This window comes from Myxine glutinosa, chromosome 8 (assembly GCF_964187855.1).
Source record: "Myxine glutinosa chromosome 8, kmMyxGlut1.1, whole genome shotgun sequence".
NCBI classification, from domain to species: domain Eukaryota; kingdom Metazoa; phylum Chordata; class Myxini; order Myxiniformes; family Myxinidae; genus Myxine; species Myxine glutinosa.
The window spans coordinates 61,474,433-61,498,085 of NC_136268.1; the positions used below are offsets into that span (position 1 = coordinate 61,474,433).

The 23,653-nt window shown below is 41.7% G+C and overlaps 1 protein-coding gene across 1 annotated transcript in view; it reads right to left on the reverse strand.

The window, feature by feature from the left end:
* LOC137432530 (extracellular matrix organizing protein FRAS1) overlaps positions 1-23,653 on the reverse strand; it is a 161,105-nt gene that overhangs the window by 83,825 nt on the left and 53,627 nt on the right. The window contains exons 3-8 of the mRNA XM_078783958.1: positions 20,607-20,785; positions 18,055-18,177; positions 16,910-17,024; positions 12,744-12,878; positions 9,390-9,521; positions 6,457-6,585 (exon numbers count right to left, since the gene is read on the reverse strand). Of these exons, the coding sequence (XP_078640084.1) occupies positions 6,457-6,585; positions 9,390-9,521; positions 12,744-12,878; positions 16,910-17,024; positions 18,055-18,177; positions 20,607-20,785 (813 nt within the window). The remainder of the gene's footprint in view (positions 1-6,456; positions 6,586-9,389; positions 9,522-12,743; positions 12,879-16,909; positions 17,025-18,054; positions 18,178-20,606; positions 20,786-23,653) is intronic.

Sequence of the window (23,653 nt, forward strand, 5' to 3'; positions counted from 1 at the left end):
AGTCTTTCTTGGTCTTCCCCGTCCTCTACTTCCTTCCACATTCTTTTCCATTACTCTTCTCAACCAGTCACTTTCATCCTTCCTCAACACATGACCAAACCATCTCAAACTGTTTTTCTTCACAGCATCCATCACAGGCTCTATTCCCATCATCTTTCGCAATTCATCATTTGGCTTCCTCTCTCTCAACGATACTCCACACATCCACCGAACCATTCACATTTCCACCCTTTCCAGCCTTCGTTGCTGCTCTACGTTCATTACCCATGTCTCGCTCCCATAAATCATAACACTTCTCACACATGCAGCATACACCTTTCCCTTCAGCTTCAACAACACTCCCCTCCTCGTCCGCACGCCACTCAGTTCCCGAAACTTCTTCCATGCACATCTCACTCGAGCAACCGTTGCCGAGTCTGATCCACCTTCTCCATTCAGCATGTCTCCTAGGTAACAAAATGTTTTCACACCTTCCAGCTTCACGCCATCTCCAAGATCCAACTCAACATTTCCTCCATCTGCAGCTCCCCCTGTGCACACCTTACACTTGAATGTACAGTCACGTGAAAGAGTAAGTACACCCCATGTAAAGTTTTGACTTTTTCACCATATTTCAACATACAGCTATTTGATCTTCATTTCAACAATATTGACAGATAAAGGTGATATAATATAACAAATATCATGAAACATTTACATTTTGTAGTCAATTGTATAATTTAAATAAACATAAATGCAAATTTCGCATGTGGAAAAAGTAAGTACACCCTTGACTTGAAGAGGTGGTATTGCCCCCTTTGGCAGAAACGACCTCAAGTAGGCGTTTCTTATAACTGTCTACCAGTCTCTGACATCGACTGGGAGAAATTTTTGCCCACTCCTCCATGCAGAATTCTTTCAGCTGTGCGATGTTTGAGGGGTTTCCTGCATGCACAGCTCGTTTCAAATCCCCCCACAACATCTCGATGGGATTTAGATCTGGGCTTTGACTTGGCCATTCCAGAACCCTCCATTTCTTTCTTTTCAGCCATTCCTTGGTGGATTTACTGGTATGTTTGGGGTCATTGTCATGTTGCAAGGTCCACCTTCGGTTGAGCTTCAACTTTCCGATAGATGGCCTCACATTATCTTCAAGCACCCTCTGGTACAATGAAGAATTCATAGTGCATTATTTGATGGTGTGCTGCCCAGGCCCTGATGCAGTAAAGCTGCCCCAAACCATAATATTTCCACCACCATGCTTTACAGTTGGTATCAGGTTCTTGTGGTCAAATGCTATCTTTGGTTTTCGCCAAACATGTCTTCTGGTACTGTGGACAAATAGCTCTACCTTTGACTCATCTGTCCAGAGCACATTGTTCCAGAAGTGCTGGTCTTTGCCGAGGTGTTCATTGGCAAACTTTAGTTTTGCCCTGATGTTCTTTCTGGACAGCAAAGGTTTCCTCCTGGCACACCTCCCATGTAGATCAAATTTGTGCAGCCTCTTTCTAATGGTAGACTCGTGCACTTTGACATCAACAGTGGCAAGAGCTACCTGTAGGTCCCCGTGATGACATTCTCGGGTTCTTAGAGACTTCTTTCAGCATCTTGCGGTCTGCTCTCGGGCTGAACTTCCTGGGGCAGCCTGGCCTGAACAAGTTGGCAGTTGTTTGGAATCTTCTCCACTTGCAGATGATCTTCCGGACAGTCGAATGTTTGATTTCAAATTGTTTGGAGATCTCTTTAAATCCCTTCCCAGAATCGTAGGCATCAGAGAGCTCCTTTGATCTCGGCATGGTGACGCCGCACACTTCAACAACAAAGAGCAAACCAAACTAAATGTCTGAGGTTTAAATAAGACAGGTTCCTCCAAGATCCTCTCTAACGATGTTCTAATCATTTGCACCTGAGCTGGTGCACCTGATTCTAATTTTAGGTATTTGAAGTAGTGATAAATGCAGGGATGTACTTACTTTTTCCACATGCGAAATTTGCATTTATGTTTATTTAAATTATACAATGGACTACAAAATTTAAATGTTTCATGATATTTGTTATATTATATCACCTTTATCTATCAATATTGTTGAAATGAAGATCAAATAGCTGTATGTTGAAATTTGTTGAAAAAGTCAAAACTTTTCATGGGGTGTACTTACTTTTTCACATGACTGTAGCTGCCACACTGGTTAATGACCCTCTCAAACCACTACATTTTTGATGAACCCACTCAGCGCACATTGTACATTGAATTGAGTTCACTCCAACACCCTTCCTGCACATAGCACATGGCCACTTCCCAGTTCTTTCCACCTCGCCACATGCTTTACCACTTGCCATCACCTTTGTTTTTCCGATATTCACCTTCAGACCTTTCGTCTCCATACATTCCTTCCACTTGTTCATCTTCTCCTTCAGTCCATCCATACTTTCTGCCATCAACCCCAGATCATCTGCATACAACAACTCCCACGGTAATCCCTCCTTTATGTTCCGAGCCAGCACCTCCATCACTGCTACAAATAGTTGTGGACTTAGTACCGACCCCTGATGCACTCCCACCTTCACCTCAAACTCACCACTGTTCCCGTCCTTCGTCCTTGCAGCTGTGCGCGCTCTTTTGTACATTGCCATCACTACTCTTATCAACCATTCCTCCACTCCTAACTTCCTCAATGCCCATGTCACTACTTCACGTGGAATCCTATCGTGGAGCTTTCTCCAGATCAACAAACCCAAGAAACAACTTCTTCCTCTTCTCCATGTACTTCTCCTGCAACTGCCTCACAATAAAAAGCGCGTCTGTCGTTCCTCTTCCTGGCATAAATCCAAACTGCATTTCGTCGATCTTCACTTTCTTCCTTATCCTCCTCTCCAACAACCTTTCCAATACCTTCATTCCATGCTCCAATAACTTTGTCGCTCGTTACGAGCCACAGTCCAGAGGATCACCTTTCCCCTTGTATAGAGGGACGAGGGTACTCAGTTCCAAATCCATTGGAATGCGGCCTTCTTTCACCACCAGATTGCAGATCTCTGTCATTCTCTTCACACTCCAATTTCCCGCTGCCTTCAACATATCTCCCACAACTCCCGTCGGCCCTCCCGCTTTTCTACTCTTTATTGCTTTAATAGCTTCCTCAACTTCCTTCTCGGTTATCTTCTCTGCCGGTCCTAAAACTGGGTTACTCTCTATGTTGCGATCCCATTCATTCTCTGCATTCAACAGTATTTCCTTATATCTCTTCCATCTTCCTTTAATTCCATCTGGGTCCACAACGATTTGTCCCACTTCATCCTTCAAGCAACTCACCCCCATCACATCACACCTCTCTTTCGCTATCTGCTTTGCAATCCTGAATACTGCTCTCTGACGCTCTTCCATATCCAAGCGTTCTCCGAACATTTTCCTGCATGCCTCCTGCGCCTTTGCTACCTCTTTCTTTGCAGCCTTCTTGGCTGCCTTATAATTTTCATGCTCTTCCTTTTCTGCCCCCGTAACCTTCACCTTCTGCCACTCCTTGAACTTCTACCTCTTCTCGTCAATCTTCTTTCCAACTTCATCATCCCACCACCATGTTTCCGAGTGCCTCGGTGGTCCTTTTGTCCATCCACATACCTCACCAACGGCTCCAACAGACTATCTTTCATTGACATCCAACCACTTTCAAGCTCAACCACATCATCCTCCACCATACTCAGCCTCTCTTTTAATGCCTCCCTCACTGTCACCTCTTTCAACCTCCACACCTTCATTCTCGGTTGGTACTTCACCCGCCGAGCTCTCCTCGCACCTTTCAACCTTATGTCGCAGACAACCAATTGGTGCTGTGAAACAGCCTCCTCCCCCGGGATCACCTTTGTGTCCCGGGGGTGCCCCCTATCTCGCCTACGCATCATCAGGTAGTCAACGGTTGTCATCGACCCACCTGCCGTGTATGTAACAAGCTTATTATCCTCTTTCTGGAACTGAGAATTACAAATCAACAAATCAGCTCCATCAGCAAACTCCAAAATCCTTTCACCTTCTCCATTTCTCACACCATATCCGTAACCCCCATGAACTCCCTCAAAACCGTCCATACTCCTGCCCACATGTCCATTTAGGGCTCCTCCTACCACAACAACTTCCTTATCTTTCACGTTTTCCATCAGCTTCTCTATTGCACACCAGAACTTGTCCTTCTCTTCATCGCTCCGACCAACCTGCGGAGCATATCCCGAGATGACGTTCACCAAGAGCTTTCCAATCATCATTTTCACCATCATCAACCTTTCACTCACTCTCGTCACACTCACCACACTGTCTACAAACTCCTCAGAAAACAGGACACCAACACCATTCACGCCTTCTGGGCACCTTTGCCACACAAACTTGTATTTCTGTCCCTGCATACCCTTCACCATTCTCACACCACTTCCCTTCCATCTTGTCTCCTGCACACAACATATGTCCACTCTCCTTCTGACCAATACTTCCACGACTTCTCCTGATCTCCCTGTCATTGTCCCTACATTCCATGTCCCAAACCTCAGAAACCGATCTCCACGTCGGGCATCAGACTTTTCGTCGTCATAAATGGAGTGATTTCCACCCTTGCTTCGATCGGGTTCCCCACCTTGAGTTTTGACGAGAGGGAGTGGGGTCCCCCACGGGGTACTTCGGGCTGTACCCTGCCCATATCTAGTTGTAATTGTCATGGTTCTCTTTTTGAGGCAATGTTTTTATGGCCGGATGCCCTTCCTGACGTCAACCCTTTTAGTCACCTCTTACGACACGCAGGGATACGGTGCACCTATTCTAAACCGGGGTACCCAGTAAGCGAAGGAACGAATTCTAATTTGGTGTGTGGGTGCAACCCACGTCAAAATCCAAGATGGCCACCGCCATGTATGCCTGAACCTTGTGAGCGGAATATCTTGAAAAATAAGCGAAGTACCAACTTATAATCTAGTGTGTGGGTGTATCTAGGCATAAGGAAGAACGCTATTGAAAATTGGGTCGCCACGTCAAAATCCAAGATGGCCGCCGCCATGTATGTCTGAACCTTGTGAATGGAATATCTTGAAAAATAAGCGAAGTGCCAACTTCTAATCTAGTGTGTGGGTTTATCTAGGCATAAGGAAGAACGCTATTGAAAATTGGGTCACCACGTCAAAATCCAAGATGGCCGCCACCATATACATTTCTGAACCTTGTGAGCGAAATATCGTGAAAAATAAACGAACTACTAACGTCTAATCTGGTGTTTGGGTGTATCTATGCATAAGGGAGAACGCTATTGAAAATTGGGTCGCCACGTCAAAATCCAAGATGGCCGCCTTGCGTCTTCCACTTAGTCAACTCACATCACTTCAACAACGGGGGACCGAGGCATAACGCTTGTTATATGTTTCCAAACCCCTAGCCCAATTTCCCCAATATTAGCTGTAACACATTTTCACAAGTGGAAGGCCAACGTCACAATAAAAACTTTCAAATCTTCATCAAATTTATATTAAAATATGAAATAACAGCGTTTTGGCTGATCCACTGTCATATGTCGAGTGGCAATTCTCTGTCGGAAATTCTTGTGTGGCCTTGCAGAACAAGCCTGGTGTTGGCTTAGCGGTTCGGGTGCCGGCTTGGGATCCTCGGATCCTGGGTTCGAATCCCGGTCGATTGCTGAATTCATGCCAGGGAGATTGACTCTACTTGTCATCCTTCCAAGGTCGGCAAATTGAGTACCAGTTTCACTGGTAATTCCCTGTGTGTCGCAAGAGGCGACTAACAGGGTTGGTGGCTGGAAGGGCATCCGGCCATAAAACATCGCTTCAAAAAGGGGACTATGGTGACCGAAAAAGGCCAACCCCTCTGCAGGGAAAATGGCCTCCAAAGGTGGTTCCACATGCAGAATGGAAAGTAATATATAAATGATCCACAACCTCCACAGGACTACACTGTGTGTAAGGAGTGGTCGCACGCTCCTGTACCACCTTAAACGAGGAAATGAGGCCAATTGGCACATCATTGCCATGTTGCGGTTCCAAGCGATTTTTTTGCTACAAGTTAAACAACAATCTTCTTGATGTTTTGCAAAATTCTAAATAACTGATCTTCATCAGGTGACACAACTCATCTATCGTAGAAATGACACATACATATCCGAGAAGATTGTGTGGTGAGAGGAGAAATGGTATAACTAGTAACATAAATGTCAAATGCTTCAGGAGCACTGTAATGAGCTTGGTGGGTGAATCAGCTCAAAGGCTTTTTGGGAAAAAATAAAAAAATAAATGCTGGCTCAATAAAGGGGACCCAAAAAACTACCCTGGATCCATCCGTAGTAAATAGGTTGTCGATAGCTCTAATCAATGAGATAATCTGTGATTCTGTGACTACATAAAGTGAGAATTGGGATACATTTATTCCACACTTCCATGTACGTTCCAAATTGGAGTAACAATAGCAGGTGCTAAAAATTATAAATGTTTTACCCTGTCGTAGGACTAAGTGCAGATTAGCATCCTTTCTTGCCAACATGCCGTGTTGCGGGGCAACCTCAAGCTCAAACCATAGCTCGTCCATGCTCGAATCAGGATCCGACACCTCGAGATGACCCAGACCTACAAAAACACCCACAAGCAATTGAATAAATGTTCCACATAATTAGCACACCAAAATACATTACAATCAATTATTTCGTTTTTAAACTGGATGCTTGCTATTGCAATCTCCTTTGTCCGACAAGTTGACAACTCAAGTGAGCAAGGGTGAGGTTATAATAAAGCAGACTTTGTCAACCCTCTGCTCAACGGACAGGCAATAATTTGGTCGAGGTAACAGCCCAAAACCTATTCTCGCCACGAAGCATAATGGAATTTTTAACACCAACAAGCAAGTACATTTGATAAGACATTTAGGTTTTATTGCCAATTCACTTTTAATGATGAACAACAAAATCATACTTCTTGAGCACAGCAATGACTCCCGTCGGTGCTGCCGAAGCAGTTTCTTGGCAAGAGTTATACTGGGTGGTTTTCCATTGCCATCCCAGCAGAATTTAGGGCAATAATTTGGAATTTGTTCATGGTGCCAGTGAAAGCTTGCCTTCTGTTCATGAAGGACACTGTGGGATCTTCAACGACCACTAAATAATGCCGGTAGACGGAACGCCCGTTTAACGTCCATCGGAGGGATGGCACACACATTGATGAATCACCCTGCTTGTGAAACACCGGGATTACAGTTTTTAGCTGGGTCTGGATTCGAACCCAGGCTAGACAGCTTAGGCCTTAGAGTCTTGGAGGCCATGATCGCAATACCTCAACAAGAAAGAGCAATCAAAGATTGCAGACCATCGCCAGGATGTGTTTGTGTGGTGTATTTTGTGTGGTGTTTATTAGCTGCTGTATTTGTGTGGTTTATTGATGATGTAGATTTATGTTCAATCTAAAATGGCTGCCAAACCATGTGACTGATGACATCATAAATTTAATTCTCCCACACAATGTTTGTGTAAATCACGTTCAAGAAATTTCAAACGAATCAGATCAAGCGTTTTACTTGTCTAAATGTGACGTCAAAATGAAGGCACCAATGACATCATCATGAATATATTTTGTATACCATTGGAGTACTTTGCAATGAGACATGTTTCAATTTTTTCCATGGAGTGGTTTCGGAGATATAGAGGTGCAGTTTTCATTTTTCCCATGATAGCGTCCATACCACGTGACCTATAACGTCATAATTATCAACAAAAATTCTACTGGAAGAGCCGCTTCTATGGTGAAAATTTCGTGCCAACCAGATTGATGGTTGCAGAGAAAAGCATCATCACGTGCGGACAAACAGACAGACAGACAGACAGACAGACAAACAAACGAAAAATAACTCATAGAGCGACACTTGGCAAAAGAGAACAAAGCAGAATGGCTCTTAGTAGAGCATCCTTTTGACCTCACAAAGAATTGGTGGTTGAATTCAGTTAGCTGATATGAAAATCCAATTCAAATTTCAAGTCAATCAGATGAAAATTGAGGCTTTTAGAAATTAGAAAAAAGTGGTTGACCTTTGGCCTATTTTGACCTTTTGACCTATGCTGATCTCAAAAATAGTTGTTGGTTGAATTCAGTTAACCGATATGTAAATCCCATTCAAATTTCAAGTGAATCGGATGAAAATTGAGGATTTTAGAAATTTGACATTGTTGTTGACCTTTGGCCTATGTTGACCTTTTGGCCTACGCTGATCTCAAAAATAGTTGATGGTTGAATTCAGTTAGCTGAAATGAAAATCCTATTCAGATTTCAAGTCAATTGGATTAAAATTGAGAATCAAGTCAATTGGATTAAAATTGAGGATTTTAGAAATTTGAAACAAAGTGGTTGACCTTTGGCCTATGTTGACCTTTTGGCCTACACTGACTTCAAAAATTGTTGGTGGTTGAATTCAGTTAGCCGATATGAAAATCACATTCAAATTCCAAGTCAATCGGATGAAAATTGAGGATTTTAGAAATTTGAAATTATTGTTGACCTTTGCGCTATGTTGACCTTTTGGCCTACGCTGATCTCAAAAATAGTTGGTCGTTGAATTCAGCTTGCCAATATGTAAATCCTTTTCAAATTTCAAGTCAATTGGATGAAAATTGAGGATTTTACAAATTCAAAAACATTGGTTGACCTTTGGCCTATGTTGACCTTTTGGCCGAAGCCGATCTCAAAAATAGTTTGTGGTTGAATTCAGTTAGCTGATATGTAAATCCTTTTCAAATTTCAAGTCAATTGGATGAAAATTGAGGATTTCAGAAATTTGAAAAAAGTGGTTGACCTTTGGCCTATGTTGACCTTTTGACCTTAAAAATATATAGGATTTTGTCGGACCACAAACTCTAGCATTTGGTGATGTTTTCGTCCAGATCGGTTTAAAATTGTGACCTGTAGGCAAGTATAAGTGAGCGGACAGACAAACAAACACACACAAACCGGAGTGATCAACATACTTGCAAAAAAAAAAAAAAAAAAAAAAAAAAAAAAAATTGCCAAGTAACAAACAGACCCAAATTCAATACCCTCTCCTCTGATGAGGTTAATAAACATCTTACCAGTATGTAACGTTGTATGTATGTAAGTAAGTATGTAATATTAATATGTATGTAATATGTAAGTATGCAACGTTGGTTGAGCCATGAACTTAGCAGACAATGTTACTTAAACTGATTTGACACGGTTACATCATTCTACTGTCCCAAGCGGAATGTATGCTGCAAGAGAAATTCATCAGAAAAGTGGAGCAGAAGGAATAAAGTACATACTTAAAAGGACACATGGAGTTATGGATAACGTGGGGATTTCTCATTTATATAGAAAAACATTCAGCGTTTTGCACTGCTAGTTGCAGTTCAATTAACACCCCGTTTACCGACCGACTGGGACACTGCCACCCTGTTGAACGAGAACAGCTGCACTTGTTCGCTCGAAGGAGGGAGGGTACTGGCTGCTCGAGACTGGCTGTAATCGGAACTCCATCTCAGGCATGGTGTTCATTCCATCTGAAACTGGCAAGCCAGAAAGGCGAGTGAGGTAGTAATGTGATAGATCTGTCCACGTCTATTGATACACGCAAGAGGCCTTCATTCAGCTTTTAAAAGTGTTGTACACGGAGTGGGTATCTTCCCAATATGGCATTCGACTTTTAAAAGTTGTTTGCATCTGCAGCATCTGCAGCATCATTACAAATGAAAAACTACAAAGAATCTGAAAATGCAAAACCTGTCCGTGTCCATTTGTATTCAGATGTCTTCTTCTTCCACATGTTCAAAATAACGAAAACAGTTTTAAAAAAATACAAAAATGAAAATTGATGATTTTATGCAGCCTTGACTTTTGACCTTTTGACCTAAAAAAAAAAAAACAATCGAGTCCTACCTTTTGATTAGTAAGCCAATTCAGTGAGCCTATATGCAAATTCTTTAAATTTCAGGTCAATCGGGTAAAAAGGCGATTTTAAGCAACCTTGACCTTTTGACCTAAAAATCAGCTTTTAACTTTTGATTGGTGAACCAATTCAGCGATTCAAAGTGCAAATTCTTAAAATTTCCGGTAAATCAGATGAAAATTGATAATTTTATGTGACGCTGACATTCAACCTTTTGACCAAATTATTAATTTGGCTTCTTCATGTTCTCATAATAAAGCTTTGTTGAAAATTTGATGACAAAACTCAAACGGTAAATTGAAATTTCCGGTAAATCAGATGAATATTGATGATTTTATGTGATGCTGACCTTCGACCTTTTGACAAAATTTTTAATTTGCCTTCTCCATTTCATGATAATAAAGTTTTGGTGAAAATTTGATGACAAAACTTAAATGGTAAATTGAAATTTCCAGTAAATCAGATGAATATTGATGATTTTATGTGATGCTGACCTTCGACCTTTTCACAAAATTTTTAATTTGCCTTCTCCATTTCATCATAATAAAGCTTTGGTGAAAATTTGATGACAATAGCTCAAATGGTTAAAAAAAAAAAAAATTAAAAAAAAGACCAAAAGTCTAACTGTGGTGCAGCCGGGCTTGTAAAATATTATAAACCACAAACACATACGATTATCTTTTCAAACCGTCACTAATGCTGTTTATAACATTAAAGAAAGAAATTTTGAGGAATCTCGACATCCATGAAATAAGTTTTACTTGCAGAACTGAGCGAAGATCTACTGTAATCTATATACCCCACAAGGATTGGAGGTGTGCTCATTTACCAAGCAGCTAGCTAGCGCTTGCCAAGCCAGCCGTTCCTTAACGGTTTTGAATGGAGTGCTTGCTCGAATGCTTGAACCACTTGGCGATCTCTCCACAAGAACCTTGGTAAATGAACACACACCCAATGTTCTTGAGACCCGACCATAGATCAACTGTAATCTATATACCCCAAAGACGAATGACCCTTCCTGCAGCTCCCGTAGTGAGTGGGTGTACTTGTAAATGACAAGCGTTACGCCTAGGTCCCCCGTCGGTGAAGTGATGTGAGTTGACAAAGTGGAAGACGCAGAAAACATGCTATGATATGATATTTCGCTCACAAGGTTCAGACATACATGGAGGCGGCCATCTTGGATTTTGACATGGCCACCCAATTTTCAATAGCGTTCTTCCGTATGCCTAGATACACCCACACACCAGATTAGAAGTTGGTACCTCACGTATTTTTCAAGATATTCCGCTCACAAGGTTCAGACATACATGGCGGCGGCCATCTTGGACTTTGACGTGGCGACCCAATTTTAAACAGCGTTTCCTTGTGCCTAGATACACCCACACAACAGATTAGCAGTTGGTACTTCGCTTATTTTTCGAGATATTTCGCTCACAAGGTTCAGACATACATGGCGGCGGCCATCTTGGACTTTGACGTGGCGACCCAATTTTAAACAGCGTTTCCTTGTGCCTAGATACACCCACACAACAGATTAGCAGTTGGTACTTCGCTTATTTTTCGAGATATTTCGCTCACAAGGTTCAGACATATATATGGCGGCGGCCATCTTGGATTTTGACGTGGGTTGCACCCACACACCAAATTCGAATGCGGTCCTTCGCTTACGCACGCACGTATGCACGCACGCCCGCATGCACACACGCACGCACGCATGCCCGCATGCACACACGCACGCACGCACGCACGGACACACGGACGGAGGGGAAAGCCATAGTCCCCCTTTCGCTACGCTGTGCGACGGGGGACAAAAATGTCGGTCGGTGCAGTCAGCCGTCGTAATGACATCAAAGACGTAATGACGTAACGGACACAAAACTGATATATTTTAACTTTCAGTAACTTTGCAGTCACGACGAAGGGATTGGTGTTATGATTAGATTTACTATAATATTAACGTTACGTTATCATTATTTCGAAAATGATATCACCAAAAACCGAGGCTAATTCCTTACTTCCACGGTTAGTATTAGTAATATTAGTGCCGAACACAAATCATCATTGATCATGAACCATACACCGCTTCAACCCATGAACCTCCATTCTCGACATTGGGATTAAAGTGTAATGGTTATATTTACTATATTATTATTATTATGAAAATGATGCAAATGAAACGATTCACGACTGTATTAAGAAACCTGGGCTTAATTTGTCTGAAGCGATCCTGAAGGTGAGGCATAACGCCTAAGGCCTATACATACCGTTTTGTTGGAAGAGACGTAACGCCGATGCTTTCGATATTTGATGATAATTTTAACAATCGGTTTGTTTGTGTTTCACACTGAATGAAAAATGTAAAGGTAGAGCATGGCGATTGTGATATATGACAGGTTCGACAAGAACGACAAATAAATCAAAATGGCGGAGTGTGGAGTGTCAGCCGCCGTACACCGTAATGACATCAGACGTAATCACATCACCCTGTCATGTGACCAGATTCTCAGCTCTGATTGGGATACGTTTGAGGGGACAAACATACATACAGTACATAGGGACGGACAAACACTGCTCTCGAGGGCTCTGCCCAATGGGCTACGCCGTAAAATGTGGCCCGGATAGACACACACACACACACACACACACACACACACACACACACACACACACACACACAAGTGATTGCAAAACCCCGTCTCCTGCTGTGCAGGGGACAGGTTAACAATGTCTGACAATGATAGTAAACAGCCAAACAAAATATTTGTTAAATTATCGTCAAAGAACAACAAATAAGGAGTGTCGAGCTTGTATCCTGAAAACGAATGTCGTTTTCCCTTACCGGTGAAGCGAAACGCCATGTAACCTTGGACTAAGGCTTGCGACGGAGGCCTGTAAATGATCTTTCCAGAGTCCACATCAGCTTGAGTGAAGAGCAGGACAGCATGATGGAGCCGACCTGCATGTTCGATGGAGCCTGCAAAAATGTCCGGCCCAGTAACTGAATCTGGGGCCTAAAAAGATTTCATCTCCTATACCCCAAGCCCTCAGGTCCAAGTACATGACAGTCAATCCAGAAACATTTCCATTTACTCTCCTATTTTATTATCTGCTGTGATCTTAACAATCCCATCTACATATATTTATTTCCTATTGTCAGCTGAAAATGCAGCGGAGCTAATTTCCTGATTACACAAGAGTACCCAAATGAATGGTCTTGGACGACAAAACATTGCATTGATGAGTTGAACTTTGAGGAAAAGAATATGCAAAGTTTTCTTGTGTAGGTAGGTGTACCTGTTCTTCCACATGGTCCTCCAACACAAAGAAAAGAAAAAAAGACAATGGAATGTGGGTGGGCTAAGTGTACAGGTGTGCTTGAAGCCCGAGGCCTGTGATGAGAGCCGCTGGAAGACGAACTGCGGCAGCTCAATTCTAATCCTACACGACAGGTGCTTTCATCTTTTAGTCCAGGTATATGAGCCAGTGAAACAAACCTTCTCCCCAAAAGAATGCCCTTACCTTCCGAGTTAGCTAACTAAAGATAAACTTTATTCAAAGTCCGATTTATGTACAAGACGACACAAAACGACAAAAACGAAATAACTTTTCAACCATGTTAAATGGCTCAAGGAGAAAATGCTGTTTACCTTGATGGATTTCAGGCCCTCTGGCAGTTGTGTTTAATGAAGAGTTTGGCTCGTAACTTTAGCAGGTACGATTTTGCTTCCAGAACATGGTATTCGGGAAAGAATTTGCAATCGAAGCAATTATTGTCCAATGATTAGAAACTTTAGGTGTTGTTTTCAACAGTTTTTCAGTGTTATTACATTGGGTCGACTCAAGTCTGTGTTAAATCGATAAGACGTTGCAGGCAAGGGAAATAAACTCTCTCGTGCTGATGAACAAGCACTAAAACATGTCAATGTCCATTGCGTGGCCACGTGATCAGAAATACGGAAGAGGCCCAGTGCAACAAATATGTAGCACAATGTACACAGCAACCACAGGAACAATGCGGTCACTGTATCATGATCAATGAACGCCCTGGGACAACGAACAGCAAAATAATTATTTTAATGTGATCGATCAAACCAGTGTATGAAATGTGATCAATACCAGTGTATGAAATGTGATCAATACCAGTGTATGAAATGTGATCAATACCAGTGTATGAAATGTGATCAATACCAGTGTATGAAATGTGATCAATACCAGTGTATGAAATGTGATCAATACCAGTGTATGAAATGTGATCAATACCAGTGTATGAAATGTGATCAATACCAGTGTATGAAATGTGATCAAAACCAGTGTATGAAATGTGATCAATACCAGTGTATGAAATGTGATCAAACCAGTGTATGAAATGTGATCAATACCAGTGTATGAAATGTGATCAATACCAGTGTATGAAATGTGATCAATACCAGTGTATGAAATGTGATCAATACCAGTGTATGAAATGTGATCAATAAAAGTGTATGAAATGTGATCAATACCAGTGTATGAAATGTGATCAATACCAGTGTATGAAATGTGATCAATACCAGTGTATGAAATGTGATCAATACCAGTGTATGAAATGTGATCAATACCAGTGTATGAAATGTGATCAATACCAGTGTATGAAATGTGATCAATACCAGTGTATGAAATGTGATCAATACCAGTGTATGAAATGTGATCAATACCAGTGTATGAAATGCCGGAGGTGTAGCGAACAGTTCTGCAACAAAGGAGTCTACCTCCAAGATTTGAGCCAAAACAAGATGGCTGGCTGATATTGAGATTCTTCTTCCACCAATTTTAGCTCTTACATGAGCCTCGATCTTGTATACAAAAAAAAATAATTATTTTTTATCAACTCCACTCTATAATATAAAGCCGCAGTAAGTGCCATATTGAGCCAGCGAGAGAATAAGATAATTCACGTGCCTTACGTTCCTATGGAGTTCAAGATCCCACTGTGTAGTGGTTACTGCTGTACATTGGCGAGGCAGAATGTCACAATGTCACAACCACATGCCTTAACCACTAAGGGCCCCTTATTTAGTCAGTGGCCATGCGGGTGAGCAGGAATGGTTTGTGATTTGTGATCAATAAAATTGGTTTGTGATTAAACAACCATTCTGAGGAATGTGATTGTTAAATTGTAACGAGACTTAGCTCTCGGAATTTTATCAAAATTATATCAACAAAGGTGTGTTTAACTCACAAAAAATGTGAAAAATAAAATGGTACCCAGTAGAGCGCATACCTAAGCTGGGATGAATAGTTCACGTTTGTATCCCACTGATAGGCGGGATCTGCATCCGGACCTGGACGAAAATTTAATCGGCTTGTTCTTGTCACCACCAAGTTGTTTGGTGGTGACAACTGCATCCGGTTGTCACCACCAAACCAATTCATCCACCAAGTTTTGTCATAGTCCGTCCACAACTTTTTGAAATGTCATGCTAAATATCGTTTTTGGCCCCATCTCTCAATGGTGAAGAATCACTGAAAATATTACCATATCTGGATCCCAATTCGGATCTTCACAAAATCAAATCATTTCGTCCTTGTCACACACCCAACCTGTCCACCAAATCAAATTTTGTCTGAATCTATCCACAATTTTTTAAAATCTCCTGCTCACAGAAAAACAAACAGACACAGGGGAGGGGTGAAAGCAACCTCCGTCCACATTCGGTGGCAGAGGTAATGACACAAATTTGTCAAAGTATAATACGAGAACAGCACTCAGTAGAGCGCATACCTCCGCCAGGTGAACAGTTTACATTTTGTATCCCAGAGTAGACCAGAAAATCACAATACAGAATCACATTTAATCAAAATCATCCATCCACAACTTTTTGAGATTTCCTGCTGTGCATCGTTTTTGGCCCGATCTCCCAATGGTGAAGAATCACTTTAAAAATTCTAGTAGCCGGATCCGAATCCGGATCTTCACCAACATCTAATAATTTCGTCCGTGTCACATATGCTACATCTCTACCAAATTTCGTCCGAATCCGTCCACAACTTTTTGAGATATCTTGTTCACAAACAGACAAACAGACAGACAGGGGTGAAAACATAACCTCCATCCACCTTTGGTGGCGCAGGTAATAATATGAGTTTCATTGAAAGGAACTTCAACACCAAGTGGAGGCCTTTAGACTATCAAAACCTGCGCTAGCATTGCAAACATTTGAAAAATTGTTTGAACATTATCTATAGTTATAAATGCTGATAATCAAGGAAGGCACCATTTTCTTGCAACGTAACAAAAAAATACCAAAAACATACAAGAAAAGAAAAATTTTAACTTACCATTTTTCAAGTCTTTTGTACGACTCGGCTGGAGCTCTAACCACTGACCTCCCAGACTCAGAGCATAGGTTCTAACCATTACACCACCGCCAAGGCTGGTACGATTAACTTTTTTACAAGTTTATTTGAAAGTAATAAGCTTTTTATTATTATTTTTTTTTTTGTATACAAGATCGAGGCTCGTGTAAGAGCTAACATAAATCACAAAAAAGACAAACGGACACACAAAACATACAATAAAGGGAGCGGGAGACGAGATGGGGAGCGAGAGGGAAGCACACAAGTACAACAGCAGAGAACAGGGACAACAAAAGATCCGTGGGAGGAAAAGGGCTTGGGGGGAGGAGGCATGGGAAGGCAGGGCAAAGTATAAAACACATGGACACTGCTAGAACTTCCAGGAAAGAAAAAAGTCAGGATTTCAACAAAAAAAAGTGGATCTGGGGTGAATTAACGGGGGTAGAAAAGATCAGGGTTTGGATGGGGGAAGATAAGAGATGGTGGTGAGCAGCTGTTTTAAAGACCTGGAGGGAGGAGTGGGAATGAAGAGAGTGAGGGAGTTTGTTCCAGAGGCGGGAGAAAAGAGGAATGAAAGAGTGAAGGTGAGCAGATAAGTTTATTTTTCATCAAAATGAACCAAGAAACAGTGAGATCGATTTAACACCATGTTAAAATGCTCATATTCCTCACCGTATGTAGCTGGCAGTGGAAATGTGATGTTGTACAAAAGATTCCCATTTTCGGAGTCACCATCAACAAAGGCTAATTGGCTGGAACTGAGGCGTGTGATCTGGTCTTTAAACACCTGATGCGCAACAAGGAAATGGAATGCCACATTTTTACATCATAGTGGAAGAATCAAAACTATGCTGGACTTTTCAAACTGAGTTTGTCGATAAAAAATGCAAATTGTGCTCAGTAACGAATTGCATTGTGGATAAAATTCTTCCATTCATTTGCAATTGGTCACTGGCTATAAATGACACCAATACAAATTTTTATTGCAAACCCTCCGCAACAAAAAGCTACATATAACAGAGAAAACGTTACAAATGGAGCATCTTGTCACCATTGGAGCACTTAAATTGCATCAGATGTGGCAATAAATGTGAATTGTTGCTCCCAGCTTGCCGACTCGATCACAGAAGACACCATTTGTGTTTTTGCCTCTTCAATCCTTACCCATTTTCAAAACACATGTGGGCACGGGTAACTTGCTTGTCCTGCTGATGTACCATGCGTTGTGCGGGATTATAGATTATAAGAACGTTGACGAAAGGCGCATCATAGAACACAGTTTGTGTTTTGCATCAACATGCAAATGTTTTGGGGGTCATCTGCATATTACATAGACAAGCAAATAAAATGGGGACGGGGGTTGTTGGAATCGGAGAAAAAAAACAAAAAAAACTAGAACGGCACTCGGTAGAGTGAATACCCTCCGCCAGACTAAAGAGTTTGTTTTGTATCTCAATGATAGGCTGGATCTGGATTCGGACCTGAACCAAAATTTAATCAGCTTGTTCTTGTCACCGAACAAACCCATCCACCAAGTTTAGTTATAAGTCATCCATCACTTTTTAAAATATCATGTTGTACGAGTATATCGCTTTTCGCCCGATCTCTCTGGGGTATATAGATTACAGTAGATCTAGGATCGGGCCTCAAAAACATTGGGGGTGTGTTTATTTACCAGGTTTCTTATAGCGCGCTCGCCAAGTGGCTTAATCATTGTAACAACCAAATGTATCGCGGTCAAAAATCGTCAGACAGACAGACACCAAATTGGGTATTTTAGTAGGATTTAAGTCACCAGAGAAGAATTAAGCACTGACCTGCATGCCTAGAGGGAAGGGCACGTCCGGTGCAATCTCTGGTGGCGAATCAAATTCGGCGACAATGTGGATGATCAATTCCTGGCCATGCAGCACGTTTGGTGGATTTGCACTATCAGAAATCTGTAAAAGAACAACGCCACATAATTTAGACTCAGACACATCCATCCACTTGTCTTCAAATTCTCCAAAGGTAGGGAAACATCTCATTTTTATGTTTTTGGTAAACCTGGTGAGACGATTTTGCAGAAAATGCTAATAAATCTGCTTTCTTAACATTCCTCTTGAAGAAGTTAAGTCACTCAAACATTTGAGCCTCACTATCAGCCATGATCGCTCTTGAGCAAACCACATGTCCAAATTGGCCTCCAAAGCCAGCCGCCAAATCGGGATCCTCCGCCATGCAGTCTTTGCTTTGCACACCTGAACTTTTACCTACCTACAAGGCATTCATCCGCAGCTTGATGGAGTACTGCTCTCTTTCTGGGCTAGTTCCCCTGCCTCATCACATCTTGCTCAGCTTGATGCCATGGAAACCAAGGCCTTCAAGATCATGGGAATCTCCCGCGATGAAGATAAGTCTCTGGGCCAATTACTTTCACATCGTAGACAGGTCGGTGGTCTCTTTGTCTTCTACTGACTCTTTCCTGGTCTTGCAACCTCTGCCCTTTTCATGGTCTGACCCTAACACCTCCCCAAACACTCTGTGCTTTGTTCCACGGTCACTCACCAAGTTCGTGCAGGGTGCATACGGTCTGCCAGCAACCCACTTATCTTAGAACTCTCAGAATCCAGAATCACTGCTCACCTCCATTCATTCATTCCTCTTTCTTTTCCCACCTGTGAAACCAACCATTTCTCAGTCTCTTCAATCTTGTTCTTCCCTCCAGGGATTCAAGACAGTTGTTCACCACTATCTCAGGTCATCCCCATCCAAAATCATGATCTCTTCTACCTCATTATCCCTTTAAGTTTCCAGCTTTTCCTGTGGCCCTCATTCTTTCCCACACCCCTTATTTCTCCAATTTCCCTCTACTAGTGAGGTACCCATGCTACGCATGGGTGGGAAGCCAGAAGCAAACAGACAATGCAGAAACGGTGAATGCTAAAGCATGAAACCAATAAATTCCACATTCCTGTAGCACCTTCCGTTGCACGTCAGACATGGACAGCAGGTTTGTGAAGGACTTCCATGAAAAACGTACCCTTTGGCAAACAAACAGGTACTTGTGTTCCATACCCAGTCAATGGCGAATCTGCTTATGGCGATCCGCGAATTCACGTTTAGAAAGTAGAAACCGACATGGCATTTCGTCATTCACTTGAACTCGGTATCTCTTTTTCATTCCAAACAGCATAACTCCAATCACAAATTAAATAACATTAACATAAAAATTAAAAAAATTCGTGACATAAACAAATATTTAAATCCTGATGTGAAGTTCCGTATGGTTGGGTGAACACAATTACGAATTCAAAATCGTAATATTGTATTCACTCAATTCCAATCATCAATTGATACTTTAACAAAACGATTAACACGATTAACGTTTAACGATTTAACATTACGATTGAATGACGGTTGTATTTGGATATTATCAAACCCGCGCATTGCCGTCTTCTGTGTGTTCAACTTCCGCATTCGCGGCAGGTTCATAATCGTCATCAAAATTTTAACAGTATTTGTAGAATTTCAATAAAAGCCACATCATTGTTCATATCGGTAAATATTATTCCATCGTGTTTGGAAAAACTGGAAAATTGGAAAATTGGAAAAACAATCTAACCTATTTTACTCCCAGGGGTCCCAGGAATACCCACCCAAAATATCGTTGCGATCGGTTGAGCCGTTTTTGCAGTACCTTCGAACGGACAGACGGACATTTGGTGAATTATAGTAATATTTTGCACCTAGACTCTGCAATGGAGTGTCCCCCCACTCTTTCTACTGTTACTTTTTCTCCGTTATGACCTGATCCACTCTGTGTAATAGCTCCTCCACAAAACTCGACTGTATATAAAAAATATTTTCATCAAGATAATTCAGTTTGAAGAAGCAGCTCACACAGATTACTCCTGCATGCTGCATAAATGTTTGAATGAGGAGTTCATTTGTGGTATATCACTACTGGGAATCAGCTGCACAGTTGAAGGAATCTGTTCAATGTGGAAATCCGATAGGACAAAGTTAACTGCTTCCCAGCATGAGCAGCAGTGTGTTTCGCATGGGATTACATGCGGAGATCTATATATCACACCATTTCCCCCAAATGAGCCCAAATTAGCCAAGTCGTATATTTTTTATGTGGTTACATGTTATATTCGATGTTATGCAAACAAATGTTGGTGTCACCAGTGTTACTTAGATAATATATTTTATGCAATGATAGTGCAATTTAATTTTGATTTGAAGAGCAAAACCACTTTGGAAGTGATTCTCATGTACTTACTTATAGTTCAAAACATTCTGACTTGTTCACACCTTCATCCTGAACAAATATCATATTGCACCATCTAAGTTCAGCAAATTGAATTATTGTTGAATAACTCACTGACATACGAACGAAGTCTCTTGTGGTCCGTTGCCCAATGTGCCTGTACCACACAATGCCATCGTTCACGTCTTGCTGGCTGAAAACAGACACCGGTGTGGCCACCTGCCCACCACCCATCTTCTCCCACTGGTCATCCACACTGTCCAATGGCATGACCACCATCAGGAGAATCTCCCCTGCAAACAATTGGTGTGTGTATCTGAGTTTACATCCACCTTGCATTGTTTTGCACATTATTCTTCCATTATTCCACTGGACCTGCCTGGTGTTGGCTTAGCGGTTAGGGTGCCGGCTTGGGATCCTAGGATCCTGGGTTCGAATCCCGGTCGATCGCTGAATTCATGCCAGGGGGGCTGACTCAGCCTGTCATCCTTCCGAGGTCGGCAAATTGAGTACCAGCTCACTGGTAATTCCCTGTGTGTCGCAAGAGGAGACTAACAGGGTTGGTGGCAGGAAGGGCATCCGGCCATAAAACATTGCTTCAAAAAGGAGACCACAGTGCCCGAAAAAGGCCAACCCCTGCTCTGCAGGGAAAAATGGCCTCTGAAGATGGTTTTTTTATTATTCCACTGGACCATCACTTCAAGGCAGAAGATGCCAGGCACAGGTCCAGCTGGCTACGCTTACATGCTAAGGCAAGCGGCCTTAAGTATTGTATTAGAGGCAGTACCAGATGCACATTACCCTCAGCCAAGGCAGCATTGCAATGCCAAAATGTAAGAAAAACTCCCGAAGAATCACAAATCTCCTAGTGTGGGAACGTAGTTAATTATCACTATTTTCACATTCATCTTTTAGAATGTTGAAATTAAGCCAAAATTGAACTTTATAAGTTTGGCAAGATAGCGAAGCTGTGCATCTACAAATTATTCACTTGGAATCGGTGAGCAGCTGCACATCGAGGAATCATGTCCAGGGAATAACGAAATACAAGTCTCCATGAAGACTATTGTTGGTCTGCATTTGTAGACAAGATACACAAAGGAATTCATCAACCCTCATTAGCTGAGAGTATGTTGCCGCCATTGGAAATAAGGTGCGGCCGAATTCCTTAGGCTCTGATGCTTGTGCAGCGATGAATTGGACTTCCAATCAAAGTTTGATTTGTCAATTCTTTATTTAGTGTGGTTACCCCAGAAAAGGTGTAGATCCAGTGCATTGGACTGCACCCACAACATTGATAGACAGACGTGGCTTTCCAACAAAAGATAGAGGAAAAGACTAGAGAAGGAATTGCATTTTCATTGTTTTACCATCTTAGTAATATCTCAGTCGAGATCATCAATAATAAACTTCCAAGTTGTATACAGAATGATCACAAAACTGCCTTGATTGTTCCACAACTGTCTCATCTATCTATAATTCCAGTAATCTCTGTGTGTGTGTGTGTGTATGCGACCGCTGTTTCTCGACAACTACCGGTCCGATATACTTGAAACTTGCCAGGTATATTGCTGGGGACCCGAGGATGTGCCTTTTCAAGGTTTCATATTAATCGGACAAGTAGTTACCGAGCTATGTCCAAAAAACGATTCAACCAATCAGAGAGCAGCGAGCTATCACGTGTGCCGAATGTGCCGAACAGACTCTGCCTCGGACGGCACATTTGAGAGCGTATTCATTTATTTCACGTTGGCAAACTATGTTGGCGTTAAACTATGTTTTAAAACTAATTAAAACTAATTTGCGATTCTTTCGCTTTCCTGCGCGTTTGTGCACGCTATGGCGATTTCTTTACCAAACTCCGCAAGCCGTTCGCTTTGGACCAAACCATTTCATGTAAATAGAGGGGGGAGATTGTCACCGTACTCGCAAGCCGTTCGCTTTGGACCAAACCATTTCATGTAAATAGAGGGGGGGGATTGTCACCGTACTCGCAAGCCGTTCGCTTTGGACCAAACCATTTCATGTAAATAGAAGGGGGGGATATAATTTTAGATATATATATAGTACGGGCATGCCCTAGTTTCTTTTAAATATGATAAGAATTTGTGGAATTCCATAGTTAAACGTTTTGACTTTAAACCAGGAATTTTTAAGTGTTCACGAAAGCATTGTTACACCTGCTCTTTTTAAAAAAATAATCACTAAAAGCTAAAAAAAAGTATGAGCAATAAACTAAGTAAACGTTACAGACAACTTTAACTACACCTCCACTTACTATATACACTAGCAAATAATCGTCATTACAGACAGGTTAAATGTGCCAAAATTATGGACGGGATGACTTTTAATACATATCCTCACTAGGAGTGGCACGAAATGAAACATATTTGTGTAAAGAGCATTTGGGTGCTCCACCACCGTGATCCCTTGGGACTACAAATTTTCTTTATTGCTTTAAACCTTCCTGTGCAATGTGCATCCCTTGAGTACAAACAGCAAGTTTCAACTCATTCTGTTCATTGTTTCAAGAGTGCAGAGAAGTCTCCAATACACACGACCAAACATCTCAAAAAAAAATGTATACCCACGTCCAATATGTATATATATATATATGTATACATTATATATATATTCGCATATATATGAAAATAGTTTGCCCCCAACCAGCAGTTAGCAGTTATTAGGACAGAAATTGAGAATTTGTTTGTGGTGCCGGTGATGGTTCACCCACTCTTCGCGAAGGACACCGGGGAATCTTTAACATCCACCAACTAATGTCAGTAGATTAGGTCGCGCAGTTGAACATCCATCCGAGGGCCGGTACACACATTGATAAATTATCCTGCCAATGAATCACCGGGATGATAGTTTATAGCTGGGTCGGGATTCGAACCAAGGCTACTTGCCTCTTGACGGCACACACGCACACTCGCGAGAGTGTGCATACCTCTAGGGCTAGGCCATCCTGTCAGACTATATACATAATACATATAATTATATATATAATTTTATATTAATATATATATATACAGACTTGGCATTTAATATGGAATTTTTTTTTTTTCTTGACTTGGGTTTACTTTCTGAACTCAGTATATCAATCTGGTGAGTTTCTTTTACCCTCCGGTGATGTCTTTGTTGAAAGAACCGTGTCACTG